General features: G+C 40.8%; 1 protein-coding gene across 1 annotated transcript in view; it reads left to right on the forward strand.

The window, feature by feature from the left end:
- The first annotated feature begins 16,585 nt into the window (after positions 1–16,585).
- EPDR1 (ependymin related 1) overlaps positions 16,586–19,035 on the forward strand; it is a 16,084-nt gene continuing 13,634 nt past the window's right edge. The window contains exon 1 of the mRNA XM_009332427.1: positions 16,586–16,686. Within this exon, the coding sequence (XP_009330702.1) occupies positions 16,586–16,686 (101 nt within the window). The remainder of the gene's footprint in view (positions 16,687–19,035) is intronic.

A 19,035-nucleotide genomic window follows, 5' to 3' on the forward strand; every position in this document is an offset into this window, starting at 1 on the left:
GCACGGCTGCGGGGAGGCAGCTGCTGGGCATAATCGGCGGTAGAAAACCTGCCACCGACGTGACTTATATATTCCCCGTGTGTGTGTGTGTGTGTGTGTGTGTATATAGCACAAGATTTATGATCGACAGTGTCAGTGTCAGCTTTTTACCTTCGGAGATATTCCTCTCTCCCAACTGTTTTGTTTTTTAAATGGAATGGGAAGCGAGTCCAAAAATACAGCCCAAAATGTGAGGTGTAATGGGTATAATGAAGTATAATGAAGAGATTACGCTCAAACATGGCAATAGTGTCGGGGGGGGCAGGGGCAGGGGGGGTTCCAGCCCAGTAATTTGTTAACAAGTTTGAGTCACATTTCACAAGGTCTCTGATCATTCTCGGTTCCTGCAAGTGCTAAGTCAGTGCAGGGTGTCAGGATGCATCTGTTACCTGTGGTACAGCGCACTCATTCACATTGCACAGGCCGCCCAGCCCTGGAGGACCTCCCTATTCTTAATTTATACAGGATGTATCTGTTAAGCCCATAACTAACCCAACAAAATCACTGTGTCATTGCGCATTTCTTGATTTGCTGAAAAATAGGTGTACAAAAAAAGCAGACTGAAGAAGGGCCTCTTTTTTTTTCCTCAACCTGCCAAGCTCAGGCCCTGACAGGTTGGGTGGAAGAAATGATCAGCCCAGAGAGGCCTTCCTGCGTGAGGCGTTTCTGGGTACCAAGCGTCGGTAACTCTCAAACACCATGTCAAGATATACCTGCCAGTGTGAGGGTAACCAGTCTGCCCCTACCTCTGCCTCTCCCACCTAAAAATTGTGCAAATAATAATGCGTCAGTCCTGGGGATGTGTAAGCCAAGGTGAAGAACAGCCTACAAATGCTGTATCATTCAAACTAAATGGTCTCCGCTATTGAAAGATCAATATTCCTTTTTGCTGCTGGCTTTTTTCCCTGACAATGATCAATTTCTTACCAACATCACAGTCGTTGTTTTAATCTTTCCAAAGTGTATGCTCTTCCTCAGTCCTTTCTCTGACCGAGGAAGTCAGTCCCCAAACACTCTTAAAACTGTTTTATGTGTTTCATTTTCAAGCTTAGCTTTCCCTCATTGTAAGCTTTTTTCTCTATTACTGTTTTCATATAGGAGCCATATGAAGAATGTTAAAGGCAATATACAGCTGTTTGCTGGTGTCTGCTAACATACAACATAGAGTCTGACACTGGCTGTGCTCATACTCCCCTTCTTTTAGAAGTCCTAGGTTGACCTTCATGTTTGACAAACGTAAAACTGCGCTACAAAGTCCGATGCAAGTCTTTTCTAGCTTCTAAGTTGTACTGAGCTCATTTCTTCAAGCTTATGTTTATTTTATTTGAAAACTTTATTTAAGATTGAATAATTATTCTACATTTTCTACTCTGGGCCAGATTTTGGCTTTTGCCAAGATTGGCTCTTTTTGCATTTTTGATAAATATTTTCTCTGGACGCAGTTTCGTCTGGACTGATAGGGCTAGAAAGAGGCAGAGTGCAGACAGGTGCACTTGAAGCATTTCTCTGTTGGTTTTTCCTGTATTAGTTTTTTTGCTGTAGACAATCTCTGACCTCAGAGATCCCCGCTGTTTCCAGGCTGACCATGTTTTCTGCCTTCCACAAAAACTGGAGGGTGGTTTTGTTATGTGCGCAGCTAGTGTCTGCTAAGGGCGTGACCCAGCTTCCATTGAAGTCAACGGAAAGACTCCCATTGATTTCAATGTGTGTTGGATCGGGTCTGGAGTTGTGATCACAGCTTCATTTCACTGTGGACACAGTGAGTCATAAACTGAAGCCTTCAGAAGTTAGAGGCGAGGGGATTTATCCTGTCTTTTGAAAAATAACCTCTCCCCCACTCCGCTTTGACGTTGGCAAGAAAAGGGTAGTAATGCTAAGGCAGTGACTACAAAAGCAGCAAGAAAAATAGTGCTGTCCTGGTCTCTAAGGAAATTTCAGTCTAAATTCTCACGAATGGACACATTTTGCTCCTATCAGATGTAATTTACATGCAGCAATCAGGGTTGGCCAGCAACCAAATTTTTATACAAAGCGTTTTCTGAAGCTTGCGAATGTGGACCTTAATCAGACACAGCCCTGTTTAAGTTAGTTGACTGAGGTTAATCAGGGACACAAAGATCTGCCTGTGTGGAATGGCTTGCAGGCTCATAACCACAGGAAAACCTGAAGCTTTCAGTTTTTATTGTAGATATGTGTTTCAAAATCATGTAATTTGCTATGTGGCATTTTCATACCTACATCAGCCCAGTGTTTTAAGTAAACTCCTGAAAAGTAACCGTAAGGTAAATATCCCATCGCTGCTTTGTTAACATCACTTCTTTGCTCGCCAGTCATTGCAAGAGCACCGGCGATGCAGTGACTGTGTTGGTAAAGGCTGCCCACTCCCCGTTGGCCAGCTGCAGCATTGTCACCTGCCACCTGAGCACACACCTCGCTCTCTGTACAACCAAGCGGAGCCGGTTCATTAAAGCAGTCATTGATGGTTGTTTCAGCCAGCTTGTTGGGTGTGTGTTTCTCTGGGTCGTACTGTTGACTGCCTGCACTCTGGCTTAGAGTGTAAAAACTACCAATGGTGATCCTAGGCTGAGCTTTTTAGAGGAGGACCTACTCCAGTTGGACTCATTACTAAACTTTCTTTTTTGCTTCTTTTACAGCCCCAGCCTTAGCTACACTCTGCATCTAATGTTTTCTCCAGTGTGCCTTGCCCCGCTGCTTCTTTCCCCTTCAGGATCAAAATTCTGGGGATAGACAAGGAGGGCAGGGACAGTCTTCTCTTTTGGTTTCGTGTAGTGCTCAGCTGATACCAGGAGAAGAGAAAAGAAAACCAACAGAGGTTTTTATTGAGTAGATTGTGCCATTTCCCATTTGGGAGAGGTCATGCCAGTAGAGTTATTATAGGATGTGAAAAGGGAGCACTTGAAATGGTTCCCTAGAGCTCTTGAGGCAGAGCTGTGTCACGTTACCTGTTAAACACAGGATGTGTTTTTTAATCCTTTATTGCCTACTACATAGAGTTACTGCCTTTTGTGCTCTCTGATATAAATCCTTCCTCGCTCTTGTTCAACCCTGTTGGCCACCATCTCAGGACACTTCACAAAATAGGTAACAGTCATCGGCACTGTTTTGCTGTTGGGGCAAAAGAGTTTCATTTTAAGGTAACATCTACTGGTTCAGATTTGAATATGACATCACTGCAAACGGGTGAGAAATCCTGGCACTACAAAGGTCTAAACCAAAAATCCTACTGACTGCATTGTGGCCAGGACTTCACGTGTCCTGCATCACCTTTCATTTCCTTGCAGAAACAGTCCAAGAAGTGTACTGCCTGGCACTGCTGAAGCCACTCAACAGGCATTAGTGCTCAGTTATGAAGGAAGAAAAGCATGAAGTGGGGAGCAGAGCAGAAATCACACAAGTGGTGTTTGAGGGCTGGGGTGTTACTAATCACATGCCATATTCATAGTTGCACCCTTATCTTCCATACTATTTTTCACAGAGTGATTTTCAGGGGAGGCCCATTAACAATTTGGCTTTTGAGAAATGCGATGGTGGGGAGGAAAAAATTTCCATGTAGTCAGGAAAATCAGTAGGAGGAAGAAAATTCAGTTCTCTCTTCTATGAGTATATTTTATCAGTAACCTCCATGAGCTATTGTATAGTGTGCAGCACATGGGGATGCATATGTATTTGAGACTGCTAGGGTTATTGTCTTAACAACCATAACTGCAGAGCAGAAGAACAACCTGGAGATATCATATCAGTGTTTATTTAGAAACAGAACTGCATGTTGGTAATTTCTTTAGTTTCAATTGGATTTGCAAGACAGGCACAGTTATGGGCAGGATTAACTCCTTCACTTGGCAACAAAAACTGCTAGTACAATAGAGGAGCAACAAAGCTGTGTTTAGAGAAATATGTCTGTTATTCCGGTGGGCTGTTTGCATGCATGTGTCAATCCCTGTCCTTGACTGTGTCCAATCCCAGAAGCAGCGTATGGTCAGGTGCAAATATAACAGCATTCATCTGGAGAAGAGGTGATGACTTTTCAAAATAAACAAGAGTGTGGGCACGCGTGTGTGACTTATCTCAACTACTTCTTAGTTGTTTTAGGAAGGAAAAAACAGCGGTGTCTGACCTATTAAAATCATATAATCCATCCGTTCTGTGGTCATTATGGTGACTCAACAGGCTAAGTATTGAGCTACCCTGAGTGACTGCAAATTTGTTTCCCAGACTTGGTTTTGGGAGTGGTTTCTTCAGCTTAACATTTAGGGGAATGAACAATGGTCATGGGTAAAATTTTCAGAATTGGCCAAGTTACTCAGGAACCCAAACCCCATTTTTTAAGATTAAGTAGAGTGTGCAGACTTCTGAGACCCTTAATTTGCAGTGAAACATAGAATTGAATTTTCAGCAGTTTCTCTAAATCTAACGCGAGTTCTTGGGATCTAAAATGCTTCATAAGCTGTTGGGTATATGTCACTTTTGAGAATAAGAACTAAGGGAAGGTACTCAAACCTCCTGCATTTACTTTCGTCCCATAAGTGACAAGTTCTTTCAGGTGTCTGCTGCTGGTAATGGCTGTGAGTTTGGAAAGGTGGCACTGGAAAGCTGTTGTGATGGATGCAGGCTGGCAGTCAGATGCTAGGCAATAGCCTGAAGCATGCAGCAGTTGTTCTAGTGAGAGTTGTGTGCCATTGGGGTATGGAGGATTGGCTGTACAAGCCTCAACTTTTGCATTTCCATCATAAGCCGATTTACGAGTTGGTTTACTGAGTCCCTCAGTGATGCTCCCTGCCAAGGCGGCCGGTTCCTTGGAGAAGAGCACTGTACAAGGAGGGAGCTGTGGTCCACGAGGGCTGCGTGGAGGAGCATCTTGTCTCACCCGGACTGTTCATTCTGTTTGTTTCTGCCTAAGAGAGGCAATAGCCATTTCCCTTTCCAAGTTCTTGATCTTGTTGGACGTCAGCCAGGCTATACAGTTCAGGGAGGCAGTGAAGGTAACTGCCTTCATTGCTACAGGTGGGCTGGGTGGGAAGAGATGAAAACTGCGCTCAGGGGAGGTGGTTGAAAGTCTTCAGCCATCGAGCTGCAGCACTAACAAGCAAGTGAACTCAGTCAGAGGAAGTGGGAACTGTTGGCTTATCAATGCTTTTGTTGTCTTGTGTTTTATGCTTTTGACAACTTCCTTGGACAGCAGCATCTTTGTCAGAGTTGGGGGGGGAAAAAAAGGAAAAAAAAAAGATAACTGAGTATGAATAAAGCACATCCATTGCTTTGAGATGCCTTATTTTGTTTCATGTAGTGTTCTCAAAACCCTTGTTTATACTAAGTACTCTGGAGCCGTTTCATATGCTATCGAAACACAGTACCCACCCAAACTGCAGAAAATAAACTGGCTCTTAAGTTTGAAAGAGCAGGATCCACAAAACCCTTTAAAGCTGGAGAGAAAATGTAGATAAGCTGTGTCCAGTGACCGCAAATTGGTAATTTGCTGGAGTGCTTGTTGGTGTGCTTAGAAACTGCTGTCAGACACTCAATGTGGTCATTACTATCACATCAGTTATAGATATTGTGGACTGGATGTTCTTAAAAAAGTAGAGGTTCTCCTCAAGGAGTTTTGTTCTTCTAAAAAACATTGTTAAATGATAGCCACTGGCACCATATTGCTGTTGATACTAGTGGATATTGGCTTAAGCCTTTTATCCGTCTGAACCCTTTAAAGTTAGGGGAATGCTTCCCCCCTCTTATCATCTCTTCCTTGTCTATTTGAACTCTTTGGAATAACCTGTGTTTGCACAGAAACTTATGGTTCATTTTGTACTATTGGACATTATGGTAAAAACTTAAAGCAAAACCAGGACTGCACTGAAGATATAATATGCCTACGTTTTTGTAACTCAGACCAGAGGACCAGTGTTTTCACAAGATAAATCACTGTCATTTTTATTCAGGGATTTTTTTTTGCACTTTTTTTCTTGGTAGAGACTTAGAGTGGAGATGAATAGAGAGAGAGATTCAAGTTCATAATTTGTTCTGTGCTCGCAGACAGCACGCAGTCGGTGGTGACGTGACCGCACAGCTAAACAAACACGATGAAAGAAATCTTTATATTCATGATCTTAATTTGGGCTCCATTCAGCTTGAGGCCTGATGTAATTCAGATGGCACAACTGGCAACATCACACCTATTCTCACAGGACCAAATGCCATTTGTCTGAAAAAGTATCTCCTCTGAAGGATAAACTGTAATCTTCTAATTTAGGGCTGATCTTGCACTGCTGTGAGCTGAGAAAAAAACTGACTGTACGTTGCTTTCAGAGAAATCTGAAGGATAAAATCATCCAAAGGACACTTCACCAGTTGATGCATTAGTCCTGCAACTGTAATCTAAGTTAAGGATCCAGGTCTCCTTAATGTAAAAGGGTCAGTAATTTAAAACAGTTTTAGGTATTCAAGAGAGCATTTACTGAAATGCCTCCAGAAATGCCTCCAGAAACTTTTCCGTTCGCGCAGTTAGTAGACACACTATGACTCTCTAAAATCTTTCCGATCCATAGGCTCTCCATATCTTCCCATCCCAGTCTGGTTCACTGCAATTGCAGTGCATGACACGATAGGGTGGTTTAGGGCACGGTCTCTTCCCAATGATGGGCATCCATCAGTTTCTTGTGGCTGTAGCTGTCCCTGGGCTGAGCGGTGGGTGTGTGCTGGGGCTCCCTTCACTGCAAGGTGAGGGAATATGGTCCAGTATTGTCCCAGCAGCTGGGGAGCGGCTGTGGCACGTTCCCAGGAAGAGGATTTAGGAGGTGCTACTGCATCCTGGAATTTGGAGAGAGCTGAGACCAGGGGACACACTGAATTGTTCAGTCCCATGGTTTATCTTCCATATGCAGTTGCATATTTTCCTTGATATGCCAGAAAGAGAAGGGTTTTGAATATGATGGCTGCGTATGTTACAGTTGAGAGCATACTGGAAAGCTGAAGAGTTTGGGTTAACTAGCAAAAGATTTTTCCCTTACTTTTTGCTTACTTTTGTAACTCAGGGCTGCAAACGTAGTAAAGTCAATGAGAATTTTGCCTTTGGCACAAGGATCTCATCCCAGGACTTTATGTTAGATGCACATTTGTAACATATGTGGGAGGTATGTACAAAAAATACATTTCTCCATTTCCAATTCAAACTCGGCCTCAATTCCTGAGGTTGGTCCACACTGCCAAAACTGAAACCATCATTCAGCCTCTAGCCTTATTGATGACAGCAATGGTATAACTGTGGTGGACAGCTTTCAATATTGTGTCATAAGTGTGGAATTGGAAGATGTAGTGATAAAACCCGTGCCTCTGAATCCAGTCTGCACCCTGCCTCTGCCAGCACTTTCAAGGATGAATTTTGGTAGGCGATTGCCAGTTAGAGGAGAGGAAGTGTTCAGGGAAGGAGGCAGGGTGTTTTAATTATAAGAACAGAAGAGGTTTTTTTTTTTCAACCTTCCCTCCATTTCATTTTGCAGTCTGTTTGTTCACTAATGTACTTAATTTTCGTGCTACTGCTGTTCATTGGTTAGTATGGCTATTGATTTGTTCATGTGACAAAAGAATTTATGTATGTTATAAGTTTATCATTTTGTAGTTCGGAGGGTGCTCTTCTTGTGCTTTTTCCAGTCAGAGGTCTTCCTGCTCTGAAAGTTTTCTTCTCCAGCTAGAGAACTGATTTGTTTTGTATATCAACAGGCTTGCCCATTTATTAACTGTGTGGGACAGGTTTTCAACTGGGTGACATTTTCATAGACCAGTGAAGACAGTGAAATGGTACTAATTTATGCCTTTATCTGTATGCCAGGTCATTAGCTGATGCAAAATTGAAAGGTAGGGTCCAAATATCCTTCCATCCTCTCCATTTTGCTATGAACTGATGGCTAAAGTTGACATGATTAGATGTTTCAATCCAGGAAAGGACAGTGGCATAGCAAATAATACTGAGTTATTCAGAAAAAGCATAAATGCACTTCTTTGTCACATAACATGGGAGAAGGTTAAATTTAAAGGAGCTTTAGGAAAGAGGAACGCTTGCCACAGTGGCCAGGTGTCGTGAAGAGGTAAGAGTAGGAATAAGAGGCATGTAAATAAATGTGTAAGGTTAGAAACTGATGCAGTCTTAGAAATGGACTGTTGACAATTCAGGGATGAACACAGTAGGAAATAGGACAGGGTTTTCTTCTCAAGCCAGGATTTAGGCATCAGATCTCTGCAAAGACTGGAGGAAAGAGTCTTTTCCCATGCCTGTCACGCTAGGGCTGCTTTCTGGAGAAATGGACTTGTGGCCATCCGGCCAGTGACTTTTGGGCTGTGGATCTGTGTAGCTTCAGCAGCAGCAATCCAACTCCTGACCCTCATGTTGGCCAACTTCATCCCTATCTTCAGGTGACCTTCAGCTTGGCCTTCCCTGTACATTTGCAAGGAATTGCACGCTCAGCAACTTGCCGAGTTCTCTCTCTCAAAGTATTTTTACCTGTTGCTCTTCTTAGCTCAAAGGGGAAATTATTTTCTCCTCCAAAATGTTTTTAAGGCATGGTATAGTGTCTGGCATGCTGGGGAGGGGGTGATGTCTGGATGGAACAGGGCCACCTTGTGCAATATTTTGGCTCTTCTAGAATAAGGAGCATTATGCCCGCACAGCATTGCATAACCTGAAGGGTACCACTGGCCAGTGAAACTTCTCCTCATCTCTGCCAAGCAGACCTGTTTCTTTCAGCTGTTTCTGTTTACTGCCTCACTTCTATGGCCCTGGGGGAGATGCATGTATGTTGACAAGAGATGTCAGATTCCACAGGGAAACTGTGTGTCCTCCCGAGGCTCCGGAGGATGGCTTTTTGCCTATGTCATGGTCACTCTCTGATACCTGAGAGTCACAGGTCAAGGACAGGATTTTCTGCCAAGAGTTTGTTCCCACGCGTGAAAGTACAGAAGGTTCAACATGTAAGACAGTCCTTGTTTTCAGTAGTGTATTAATTTCTGGAGTTGGTACCTTTTATACTTTCATACCCAGGAGTAAATTAGGGGTTTTCAACAGCAGCGTAACTGTCCTTGTCCAAAACCTAATTTATGACAGGTGGTAGTAAGAAAGAATCACTTGTTTTCATCTGAACTTGTACTTTTTTTTTAATCTTTTACAAATATAGATCCTTGACAAACATTTATGTGAGAATCAGTTTAAACATTCTTTTGAAGCTTATGTGCACACATTTGGCTTTGTGTCCCACTTGATTATTAAAAGATGCTTCCCTTGTACCACAAAAAGTGAATAAAGTAAGAGTAATTTTTGCAATTCTTGCTTTTGCTCTGAGAATTTTATTAGCAACATTCCTACAGTCAGTAGGGCTATTCCCATAACTTAGCAATGACCTTATTTTTGCTTTTTCAGATTTTGTTTTTGGATTTTCACGATTTCCAGAATTTCTGGTATCAGAACATGAATTTGGCAGGCACCTTCTTCTTGTACAGTGCTCACACTGTAGTTGCTACAATTATTCAGTCTTTGGCTACTAAGATTTGTCTCAGGAGCTACTTAGCTATTCATTCCATGAAAGCCTATTTTATCCCTTTCACTCCTTATGAAATTTACCCTTTCATTCTGGCATCATCCAGACTATATGTTGTGGGCCAAATCCAGCCCAGAGGGAACTTCCATCCAGCCTTCTGCCATTCCCTGCTTAATAGCTCCTTGTTGCTTTAATAATTGGCTGGCACTCGGATCCCCCTGTGTTGCTGCCCCTGTGCCCATGCCAGAGGAGCAGAAGGGGCTGGATGGATAGGTTGGAAATTACCCCAATCAATAACCCCTGTGGATGAGGGTCAGTGGTATGCACTGCTGTATTGGAAGAGTAATGGAAAAATCACCAGTAATATGTGCGGATGCCACTCTGCATGTGTGTAGCTTATTTCTTTTGCACATAAAACAACGCAGGGTTGAGTGATCTTGGGACATTATTAATTTCTTGTCTGACAAAAAAAAAAAAAAAACCAAAAAAAAACAAACCCCAAACTGTAAGAAAGACTTAGTTAAGAAGATTTGGATTATCAGATATCATTGATAGATACCAAATTATTCTAAATCTGGAGCTCTGTCTGCATTTTTTTGTAAATGAAAAAAGAACATGTTTCAAAACATAATAGAAATATGTGTAGAACTGCATAACTGTCTGATTCAACCCAAATGTCCCCAAAGAGCCATCTAAAAGCGACAGGTACAAAAGCACATAGGGTTTCTAGAATTCTGGAAGAGTAGTAAAAATCTTGATTGCTGCCTTCTTTTGGATCTTAGAAAGCTGAAACTGTTTTTCTCTAGCTCCTCCCTAAATTATAAACAAAAGCAATCTCTTCATTGCAGTTGAAATTGTCTTTTAATATGAAATAGCCAAGAAGTGTCTTATCCTTAAGTTCATTAAACTCATTTGCCCTTCTCAAATGGAAGGTAATATTACATACTTATTGGATATCTTATTTTCTACATGTATTATTTATCCTGAGGACAGTTCATAATGAAATGTGATATTGTGACTGATAGCAAAACAACGCAGAAGACCAAAATTACCACATGTATTGCAACATCCCATATTAAGGTTACCTATGATGAACTTTGTTTCTTTACTCCGTTTAAAAAATAACATTGTAATAATGCTCTGCATATTTACTTTTTGGTCAGTTGAATAGTTCACAAGTAATTCATTCCAAAAAAGTCTTCACTGCCCCTCGTTGATTGACTTCTTGTGCAGTAACATACTCTTCAGAATCTGCTCCTTTATAGCTATTGCCAGATATTATTTCATATTCTTGAGCGTATGTTCAAAACGCACTGTCAACTGCTTTACTGGAGTTAGCAGTAAAGAAGGATAAGTTTTATAACATCTGTAACTAATATCCCAGGTTGTCTATTGGGAACAAACTGTTTTCTAATTTTTTTTTTTTTTTTTAAGAACTAACTTACTTTTTCTTAAGGCTTCAATGGGGTGAGAATGAAAGCCCCCCAAAACACCTCCACAGAAAGGTACCACTTACCAGCAGGATAAAGAACAAAAACCTCTGCCTTTGTTCTGCTCTCTTCTTATTCTGAGCTTGGGACCAGTTGCAGAGAAAAAATGGTGTAAGATAGCAATGAAGACAAACACAAGACTTTCCACCGAGGTTTCAGTCTCTGATGTTGCCCATCTGTTTCTCTGTCAGTTTTGGTACTTTCACACTTAGCAAGCCTTATCTGCTGTCCTCCTGTCAGTTCTTTGTGGGAATTCACAGTGAGGTTGCTGCTTCGTCTGAAAATCAGATGGCTCAGTAGATAAAAGTGTTCCTAAAAATGTGGTGTGCTTGGCATTTGCCATTTATTTTGGTGAAATCCTACACAGGAAATCTGGTGTGAGACCTGTATAGTGTTTAGCTCCTGAACAGCTGGGAATTTCTCCTTAAGTAGTCTGCCTGCATGGAAGCCTGCTGTTTGTATGGATAGCTGTTGTTTCAGAAATTGTTTCTGGAGGAGAATGGCCAGATTTTCCCCAAAGTTTTCCAAGGGCAGTTTTGTACATGGCAGTGCTAAAGGCTTTTAAATGCTTATATGGGGCACAGAGTTGATGCAGTGAATGCAGCAAAGAAAGATCTCATTTTTCATTCTTTCAGTATCTCCTAATACCATTTGCAACTGTGGTTTTATCATATTCAGATACTTTTCTTGCCAGGAAACTTATGATTCTGCCATACTTTTAGGCAGCCAGCACTGGAAAGTTTACTCATGCTATGTAGTTATGGTAATTCTCAGAGGATGTTTATTATTTGGAAAGCAGAGTTCCATACAGGATGAGGAATTCTTACTACAATTAGTTCCCAAATTAATGTAGCACTTTAATTAGATCCAGATTTGTTGGCCTATGTCTACTGTAGAAGAAAGACATTTCTTTTTTCTTATCTATGTTGGCATCTGGGGACTGGGACACGTCCTTGTGTCATTTTAAATACCTGTGCACAAAACCACACATGGATTTGCAAAGTCAGACTAGTTTGTTACCCTCCCTGTCTCAGAATAGAATGAAAGGGACAAATTTGGATAATGTGCTTGATAAAGCGTGAAGGTGTGGTGTCTCCTGTACTTTTTTTATAGAGGGGAAAAAGAATTAGGGAGTGTAAAAGGGGATAAGGATGTGAGAGTGGAGGCACCCCTTGCCTTTTGTTGATCCCCTTGTTATTGAAGAGTGAAAATGTAAGGGACCATCTAACTGCTTCAACATAGCAGAAGATGAAAGTCTTGTTATTTTTTTAACTGATCTTCTGGGCTGCCTGCCTCCAAAACCAAATGTAAGCATGTAGATATTGATTCTCAGTACATATATATGTATTTTTTGATAATTGACCTATTTATCGTGATTTTTGGTTAGTTACATTGCATTTAAGAGTAGGTGATCTCAAAACATACATACCTCATAGGCAGGTTATTTTAAGTTCCTAAATCCTTAATGTAAGTAATCTAGTCTTCTGAAGTAGAAAACAGTTGGCCATCAGAGATGGAGGCAGAATTGGGTATAATTCAGATACGTTCAGGGTACCCAGTCTGTCACATCGGGTGTGCTAATATAGTCAAGCCGGGTCAAAGTGACGTACAGGCTGGCATGGGGGCATGAGCTGCTATTTGAGGCACTGCCAAATGTAGGTACCACAACTGCTTAGCTGGAGCTCGGTAAAGGGATCCATGGTGGGTCAGGTGAGATCTCCTCTCTTACTGTGTTTTGGAAGTCTATCACGCGTCTGAAACACAGTTTGGTTCTCTGGATTTCCTTCCTCTGAAAGAATGGAAAAATTCACTTACAAAGCTTGTGTTATGTCTCTGCAGGATATGTATCGTAACTGAGATGCTTATATACTGTAGCAATAGTAACTATAAACATTGCTCAATGTGTTCAATGTCCTTTGGATTTTTTTTTTAACCATGCAAGTGTTCTTTAAATAGCCAGTATTCTCCTCCATGTTGGCCTAATGAATTATCTGCTGTCTGCAATTACCGTACACCCATTTATAATCAGTCTGGTCTTCATAATTCATCCCCCCCAAATATCTGAATGCAGTTTCAGGCTGTAAAATGATCCATACATCATTTTTCTATTTTTGAAAATGTCACTTAAAATATTATGAAAAGAGGGAGAACATCTCATCATTACATTATGCATATGATGTTTGCTAGGAAATTAGTATAGTGTATGAACAAGTATCAAGTATAAAGACAAAAATCTGCTTAAAACATTAGCTCAAACTGTTGATATTGAAGCAGCATATGTAGAAGTTAAGCTTTGTGGGAGCTGATCGTAGCAGCCTCCAGCTACTACGCCTTTGAGATACACCTACTGTGTAGAGGGCTGGGGCAGGCGGTAACAACGTGGGACTTCTTCGTCAGTGCAGAAAGCCTTTTCCATCCTCTGTTCCTCTGGTTGCTTCAGCAGCAAGCACACTGATCCCGATGGTGGGTGGCTGGCTCTGCTGGGAAGGGCTGACCCATGCCACTGGGGACACCGTCGGGAAGGGGACCTGCAGGAGCACAGCTGAGCATCTCTGGCCAGAGAGCCTCCTGCCCAAAGCATGGCCATGTTAATAAGGAGTTTGCTGGTGGAGGTGGACCATATTGTCGTAACCAGAGTGATATAGAATAGCCTTTGCTTGCTGCCCTGTCAATCTTTAAGGCTAGGGAGGATTTCCAGGGTGAGAAAAGTGATGTATCACACAGGTCTCCTCCTAGGACTTGCTCGAGGCTTTGGGCATGCCTCCACCCAGATGCTTGTTGTAAGAAGAGGTGAGCAGCAACCGAATCACTGTCTTGGCCAGAGTGAGTTTCCTCTGCGATTTTTGCTCCTTACCAGTTCCCTCCCTCAGAAATCGCTTTCCTATTCCCTGAATGAGTCCAACTACAGGGTTAAAGCAATGCAGAGAACCTGGGAGAGCAAGTACCCCAAGAGATACAGCAGACCAGAAAACAAATGGATAAATGAAAATGCTGCAAAGATTTCCCATAAGTGAATTCATTTTTCTGAGTTTCCATACTCTCAGAGCTGTAGGATTTTTGTGAAGTTAACTGTAGCAAATGACTACATAAAAAAGGCCCCAAAGAGGGATTTTTATGACAAAAAGATGTTTCAAATAATTTAAGTGATTGTAGTTAAGGATATAAAGATATTAATTACTTTTCCTAAAACCAAAGTCCAGAAGACTATAAAGAACAGAACAAGAAATATCATGAAAGCCAGAATATTCAAAGTCAGCTTAAACTCATGGAAATACATTTTGGGGAGTTAAGAGTGCATAAAACATGTTATGTTTACCTTCCAGCATCTCCTCAGATTGCCCATTTGAGATAAGTTGATTGTTGTGTTAGGTTTTAAACATTTTTCAGCTTCTTTTTTCTTCTAAATGAAACAGCTAATAAACACCTGATCTAACATCTGTAAAAATCAGTGAAACTTTTCTGGCTGCTTTCTGGCTTTAGGTCAGGTTAATGTACAACTTTGGAGAAGGAGTTATACAGCCAGATTTATCTCTAATTACATAGCTGGTGGATGGAAATTGTAAACAGCGGCAGTTACATGAGGATCTGCTGTTACGATGTGGAAAGAACAATTGTGTTTTGACAGCCAGGGGAAACATGAGAGATAGAAGGGAAAGTCTGTTGGGCAGAAAAGTGATTTCTGCTGATGCACTTCTCTGGGGAGAGAATTCAGGAGTTTCTTATGCAGTCTTTGAATAGAAAAAAAAGTGTCTAGTAATGTTGGGCACCTCAATTTTGCGATAGTTATACTGACACACTGAATTTTAGAAAACACTGAATACTGTCCCTCTGAAAATTTGCCCTTTTCAAGTATCTTCATGTTGAATATCCAAAATAGGAAGCTGTTCAAAATCACTGGTCAGTTTTGAAAATCTTGCCCATTAAATGTATAAAATAACGAAATTAGAAACAGCAAAAAACTACAATATGCAAATATGAGACACTGTAAATTTTAAATAATTATGAAGTCATTTGTACTTTAAAAACAAAAGTTATTTTCATATTTGTTATGGTTATAGCAATGGTAAAGTAAAATAATTTTGGCACGTACAAAAGCTCTGAACTCAATTAAGAAAAGCTCAAAGAAAACTGTGGCTCCTTGGCAGTGTATGTATGACACTCACTGTTTGTATGACACTGGGCTCTGTGTCAGGAAAACACCCCAAAATTAGGTAGGCATACCTGTTTGCTAAAGACTTCAGTTTGTATTTGTGTCAGATCCTAAATGGTAAAGCTATTTCTGTCATGTTTTAAGCAGCATGGGTAGTCTAAACATGTTCAATAGGTCTAGTGACCTTTTCCTGAGTAATGGAAAACTTTCAGCTGTGCCAGTGCAGTATATTTTTACCAATATTATTTACAGGTCTTGCCCTCCTTGCTACTGCTTCTTAGAACTCCCCTTGAATGAAAAATAAATGTGTCAGGTTTTTAATACAATTAAAATGGCTATAAACATTCTTAAAAATAGAAATGTATTCTTAACCATGCTTACTTTATCTGATTGCTATGTCTTCAGCAACTGTTGTTTCTGTGATGGACTAACAGATAATCTGTGAAAAGGTTCTGCATCAAATACAGCAATGTGTACCCTAAAGCAAGTACTCAATAATTTGAAGAGAAAGGTTTTGAAATTCATATTAATCTATGAATTATTTATGTATTTGCAGTCCAGCTGATTTTTAAGAACATACTGAGGTCTGCCAGTTTCTTGTGATGCATCATGGATATTGCTTATGGAAGATTCCTACAAGCAGTATATGTGTGGTGACTGCTGAAAGTCCCCCACAAAAGGCAGAGAAGTTGTCAGTTACTGGACAGTCATAATAACAAAAAGCACAATAACTCAATAGAGGACCAAAAAAACCAGTTTTGTGAAGAGCAATTTTAACTGATAGTTTGACCTTTTGATTATCCCCTTTGAATGCTGAGCATGTATCATTTGAATCCTATCTCCCCAGCCCTGATTTTAGACAGTATTTGTCTTTAACTCATTCAGGCACTGAAAACAATGTGATGGTGTAATTAAGGTTAACTGTAAAAGCGAACAGAGCTGAGGATCATCAGTGTGCAGGAGGTGGCACCATCCCTCAAATCCCCAGGCTCCCCTTGTGAAATAAGATGGAGGCTGAGCCCTCTGCTGAGACTCCTCAGAGAGGATGCACAGTTGCCACCATTGCTTTTAAGACGTCTCAGAAAGCGATCCCTGAAGGTTGTTCAGCACCTTTGGACAGGTAGCATTGTCAAGGATCCAAGTCATAGAACTGATTGGATCAGGACTAATTAATTAAGCTTGTCTGTTACCAGAAAAGATGAGCAGCCATTGGTATTCTCTAATCACCTATGTGTAAGGCTGGGAAGGTCTCTGAGCTGCCATATAACCTGTTCCTCCATCCCGGAGAAGCAAAGCTGTATTTGGGGTGTCTCTGATCCTTGGTTTTCTTGCCAATTCTTGTAAAAGCTGGAGCTTCAGAAGATTCCATGGAAACCTGCAGCACTTACACATACAGACGTTTTCAGAGGCTCTCACTTAAACCCTCCTTGCTGAAAGTGATACTGTTTTCTTCCAATGCTACCTTCAGGTAACACGGAGAACAATTGGTATTCTTTTCTAGCTTTTTATATACTGGACAGCTTATCATGTGTCCTACCTCAGTCTTCCTTTTGTAGGCTAAACATGCCCAGTTTCTTCATAGGTCCTGTTTCTTAAACATCACACCATTCTTGCCGTTCTCTGGACTATATCCAGTCTGTTTAGCTGTTCCCTTAAGGATGGCATCCAAAACCAGGAACAGCGTTACCACTCTGACCTCATCAGGGCTAAGCAGAACAGAATAAATGACCTCCCTAATTGACCCAGAACTGTAAACTTGCCTTTCTAAATCATTACTGTGTACTGTACCACACTTCAATGGATATGTGTTCAAAATACCATTTGCTTTATAACCATGGAGCAATTAACATTTGTCCCTAATGACAGATTTTCTCTCACACAGGCATTCCCTTCTTTCCCATAATTCTTTTATTTTGCACAGTTTCAGTCAGGTCCACCTGGACTTTTAACTCACCAACTCTTTGTATTTGAATCCAGTCACTAATTTATGCACTCAGTAAACAATATTACTTTTGATTGATAGCTGCTGAAGGAAGAAGAAAAAGACCTGCACAAAGACTTCTGGATGAAACGAAGAAGTTATTTTTACACTGGAGGTGGGGAGGGAGAATAAAGTGCAGTGCCAGGACTTCAGGTTGCATTTATTTCCAGTGAAGTGAATCTCCATCTTTCACAAAGTTTATTTAAAAATAAGCTATACTCAGATCTTTGGATAAAGATGTTAAAAAGTTAAAGTGTACTTAGCTTTCAAACTGTGTTGTCTGATTATCCTAGCTGGCCTGACTTCCAAACTCCCTTGAAAATAGACCTAGTGTTTTTTTATTTTTTACATTGGACAGATATCTGAAAGACCTGAATCATCCCTTTTAAGGAAATCATTGCAGATGGAAGGTGGAAATCATTACATCTTGGGGCAGTAATCTGGTACAAGCGCATATCCTCACAAATTTTTCCAGGGAATATTCCATGGTGAAAGAAAAGCTTGCTCTATCAGAATAGGGACTACTCCCCATCTGTTCCAAAGGGCAATCTGTTCCTCAGACTTCTTTGTGATTACTTTTTATACAGGAATGCATACTGAAAAGCAACTAACTGGCCAAGTATATGTGTGATGGGATTTACAATCACAATAAAAAGCAATATAGCTCTCCTGAATTTCATGTAGTCCCTGCTCATGGTATCTGAAGATCCTTCTCCATTTATACACAGGAGTTAAGATGTGTAAGAAGCTGCAGTGCCCAGTCCTAGCTGAAAAATTAGTGTTTATTTTTTATTATCCTTTTATTCCAAAGTAAGTGCCTGGAAAAGGGAGATTGTTTAGGTTTAGTTATTTGTGATTAGGGACCTCATCTTGCTATGCCTTTCTGATGCGTAGAACAGATATTATCATATTGGGGCAGAGCTAAGATCCAATTTCATATCCTGTCTCTGAGCCTGATTCAGAGAAAGGGGTGAAACCGCCATATAAATCTGACAATTAGAGGTAAAATTAAAAACAGGAACACAGGTATGTCTTTTATTTTGTTTTGTTTTTTTTTTTTTTTTCTTTCTGGAGACACTCTCAATCATTGTAACCATGATTTTTCTGGCTCTCTCTACATGTTAGACTTCTGCTTCCTTTTTCTTACATTTTTCCAAGCTCACAGAGTGTCTTAATATAACTGCATGCTCTGAAGAGCATTTCCACATCTCAGTTTTGAGCATCCACTCTTTCAATTGAGTTATTTACTTCCCTTCTGGATGTAACACAAAGAGGATGAGAAATGTAATAAATAAATGATAACGTACCTCTGTCATTTCCCTCCTTATTGTTCTGTCCTTCCTAAGGCCTATAGTATATATTGAGAGGCAAATCCTGGCCTTCCTCATTCTTTCTGGTCTCCTCTAAGCCCTGCTGGGATTTTTCAGTAACCTTCATTATTATTAACCTACTCAGGGAAGCAGGACTTCACGGTACTAGACTTTTTTACAAACCCAGAACAGGAAAATAATCTCTGACCTCAAGTATATTTTGATATCATGTGGCTTTACCAGTATATACCATATTCCCTAGGAGGTGATTCCATTGATTCATTGGAAAGCATTATGGTATTCTGGCTACATCTTCCATTCCTTTCCTTTTGAGCTCTGCCATTGTCTGCCGAGGGCTCAATTCACGAATATACCATTACTTAGGGAAACACACAGATGCTTTCTATTATAGAATCATAGAATCACAGAATAGTTTGGGTTAGAAGGGACCTCTAAAGGTCATCTAGTCCAACCCCCCTGCCATGGGCAGGGACATCTTCAACTAGATCAGGTTGCTCAGAGCCCC

This window comes from Pygoscelis adeliae, unplaced genomic scaffold (genome assembly GCF_000699105.1).
Source record: "Pygoscelis adeliae isolate BGI_AS28 unplaced genomic scaffold, ASM69910v1 Scaffold58, whole genome shotgun sequence".
Taxonomy (NCBI): Eukaryota; Metazoa; Chordata; class Aves; order Sphenisciformes; family Spheniscidae; genus Pygoscelis; species Pygoscelis adeliae.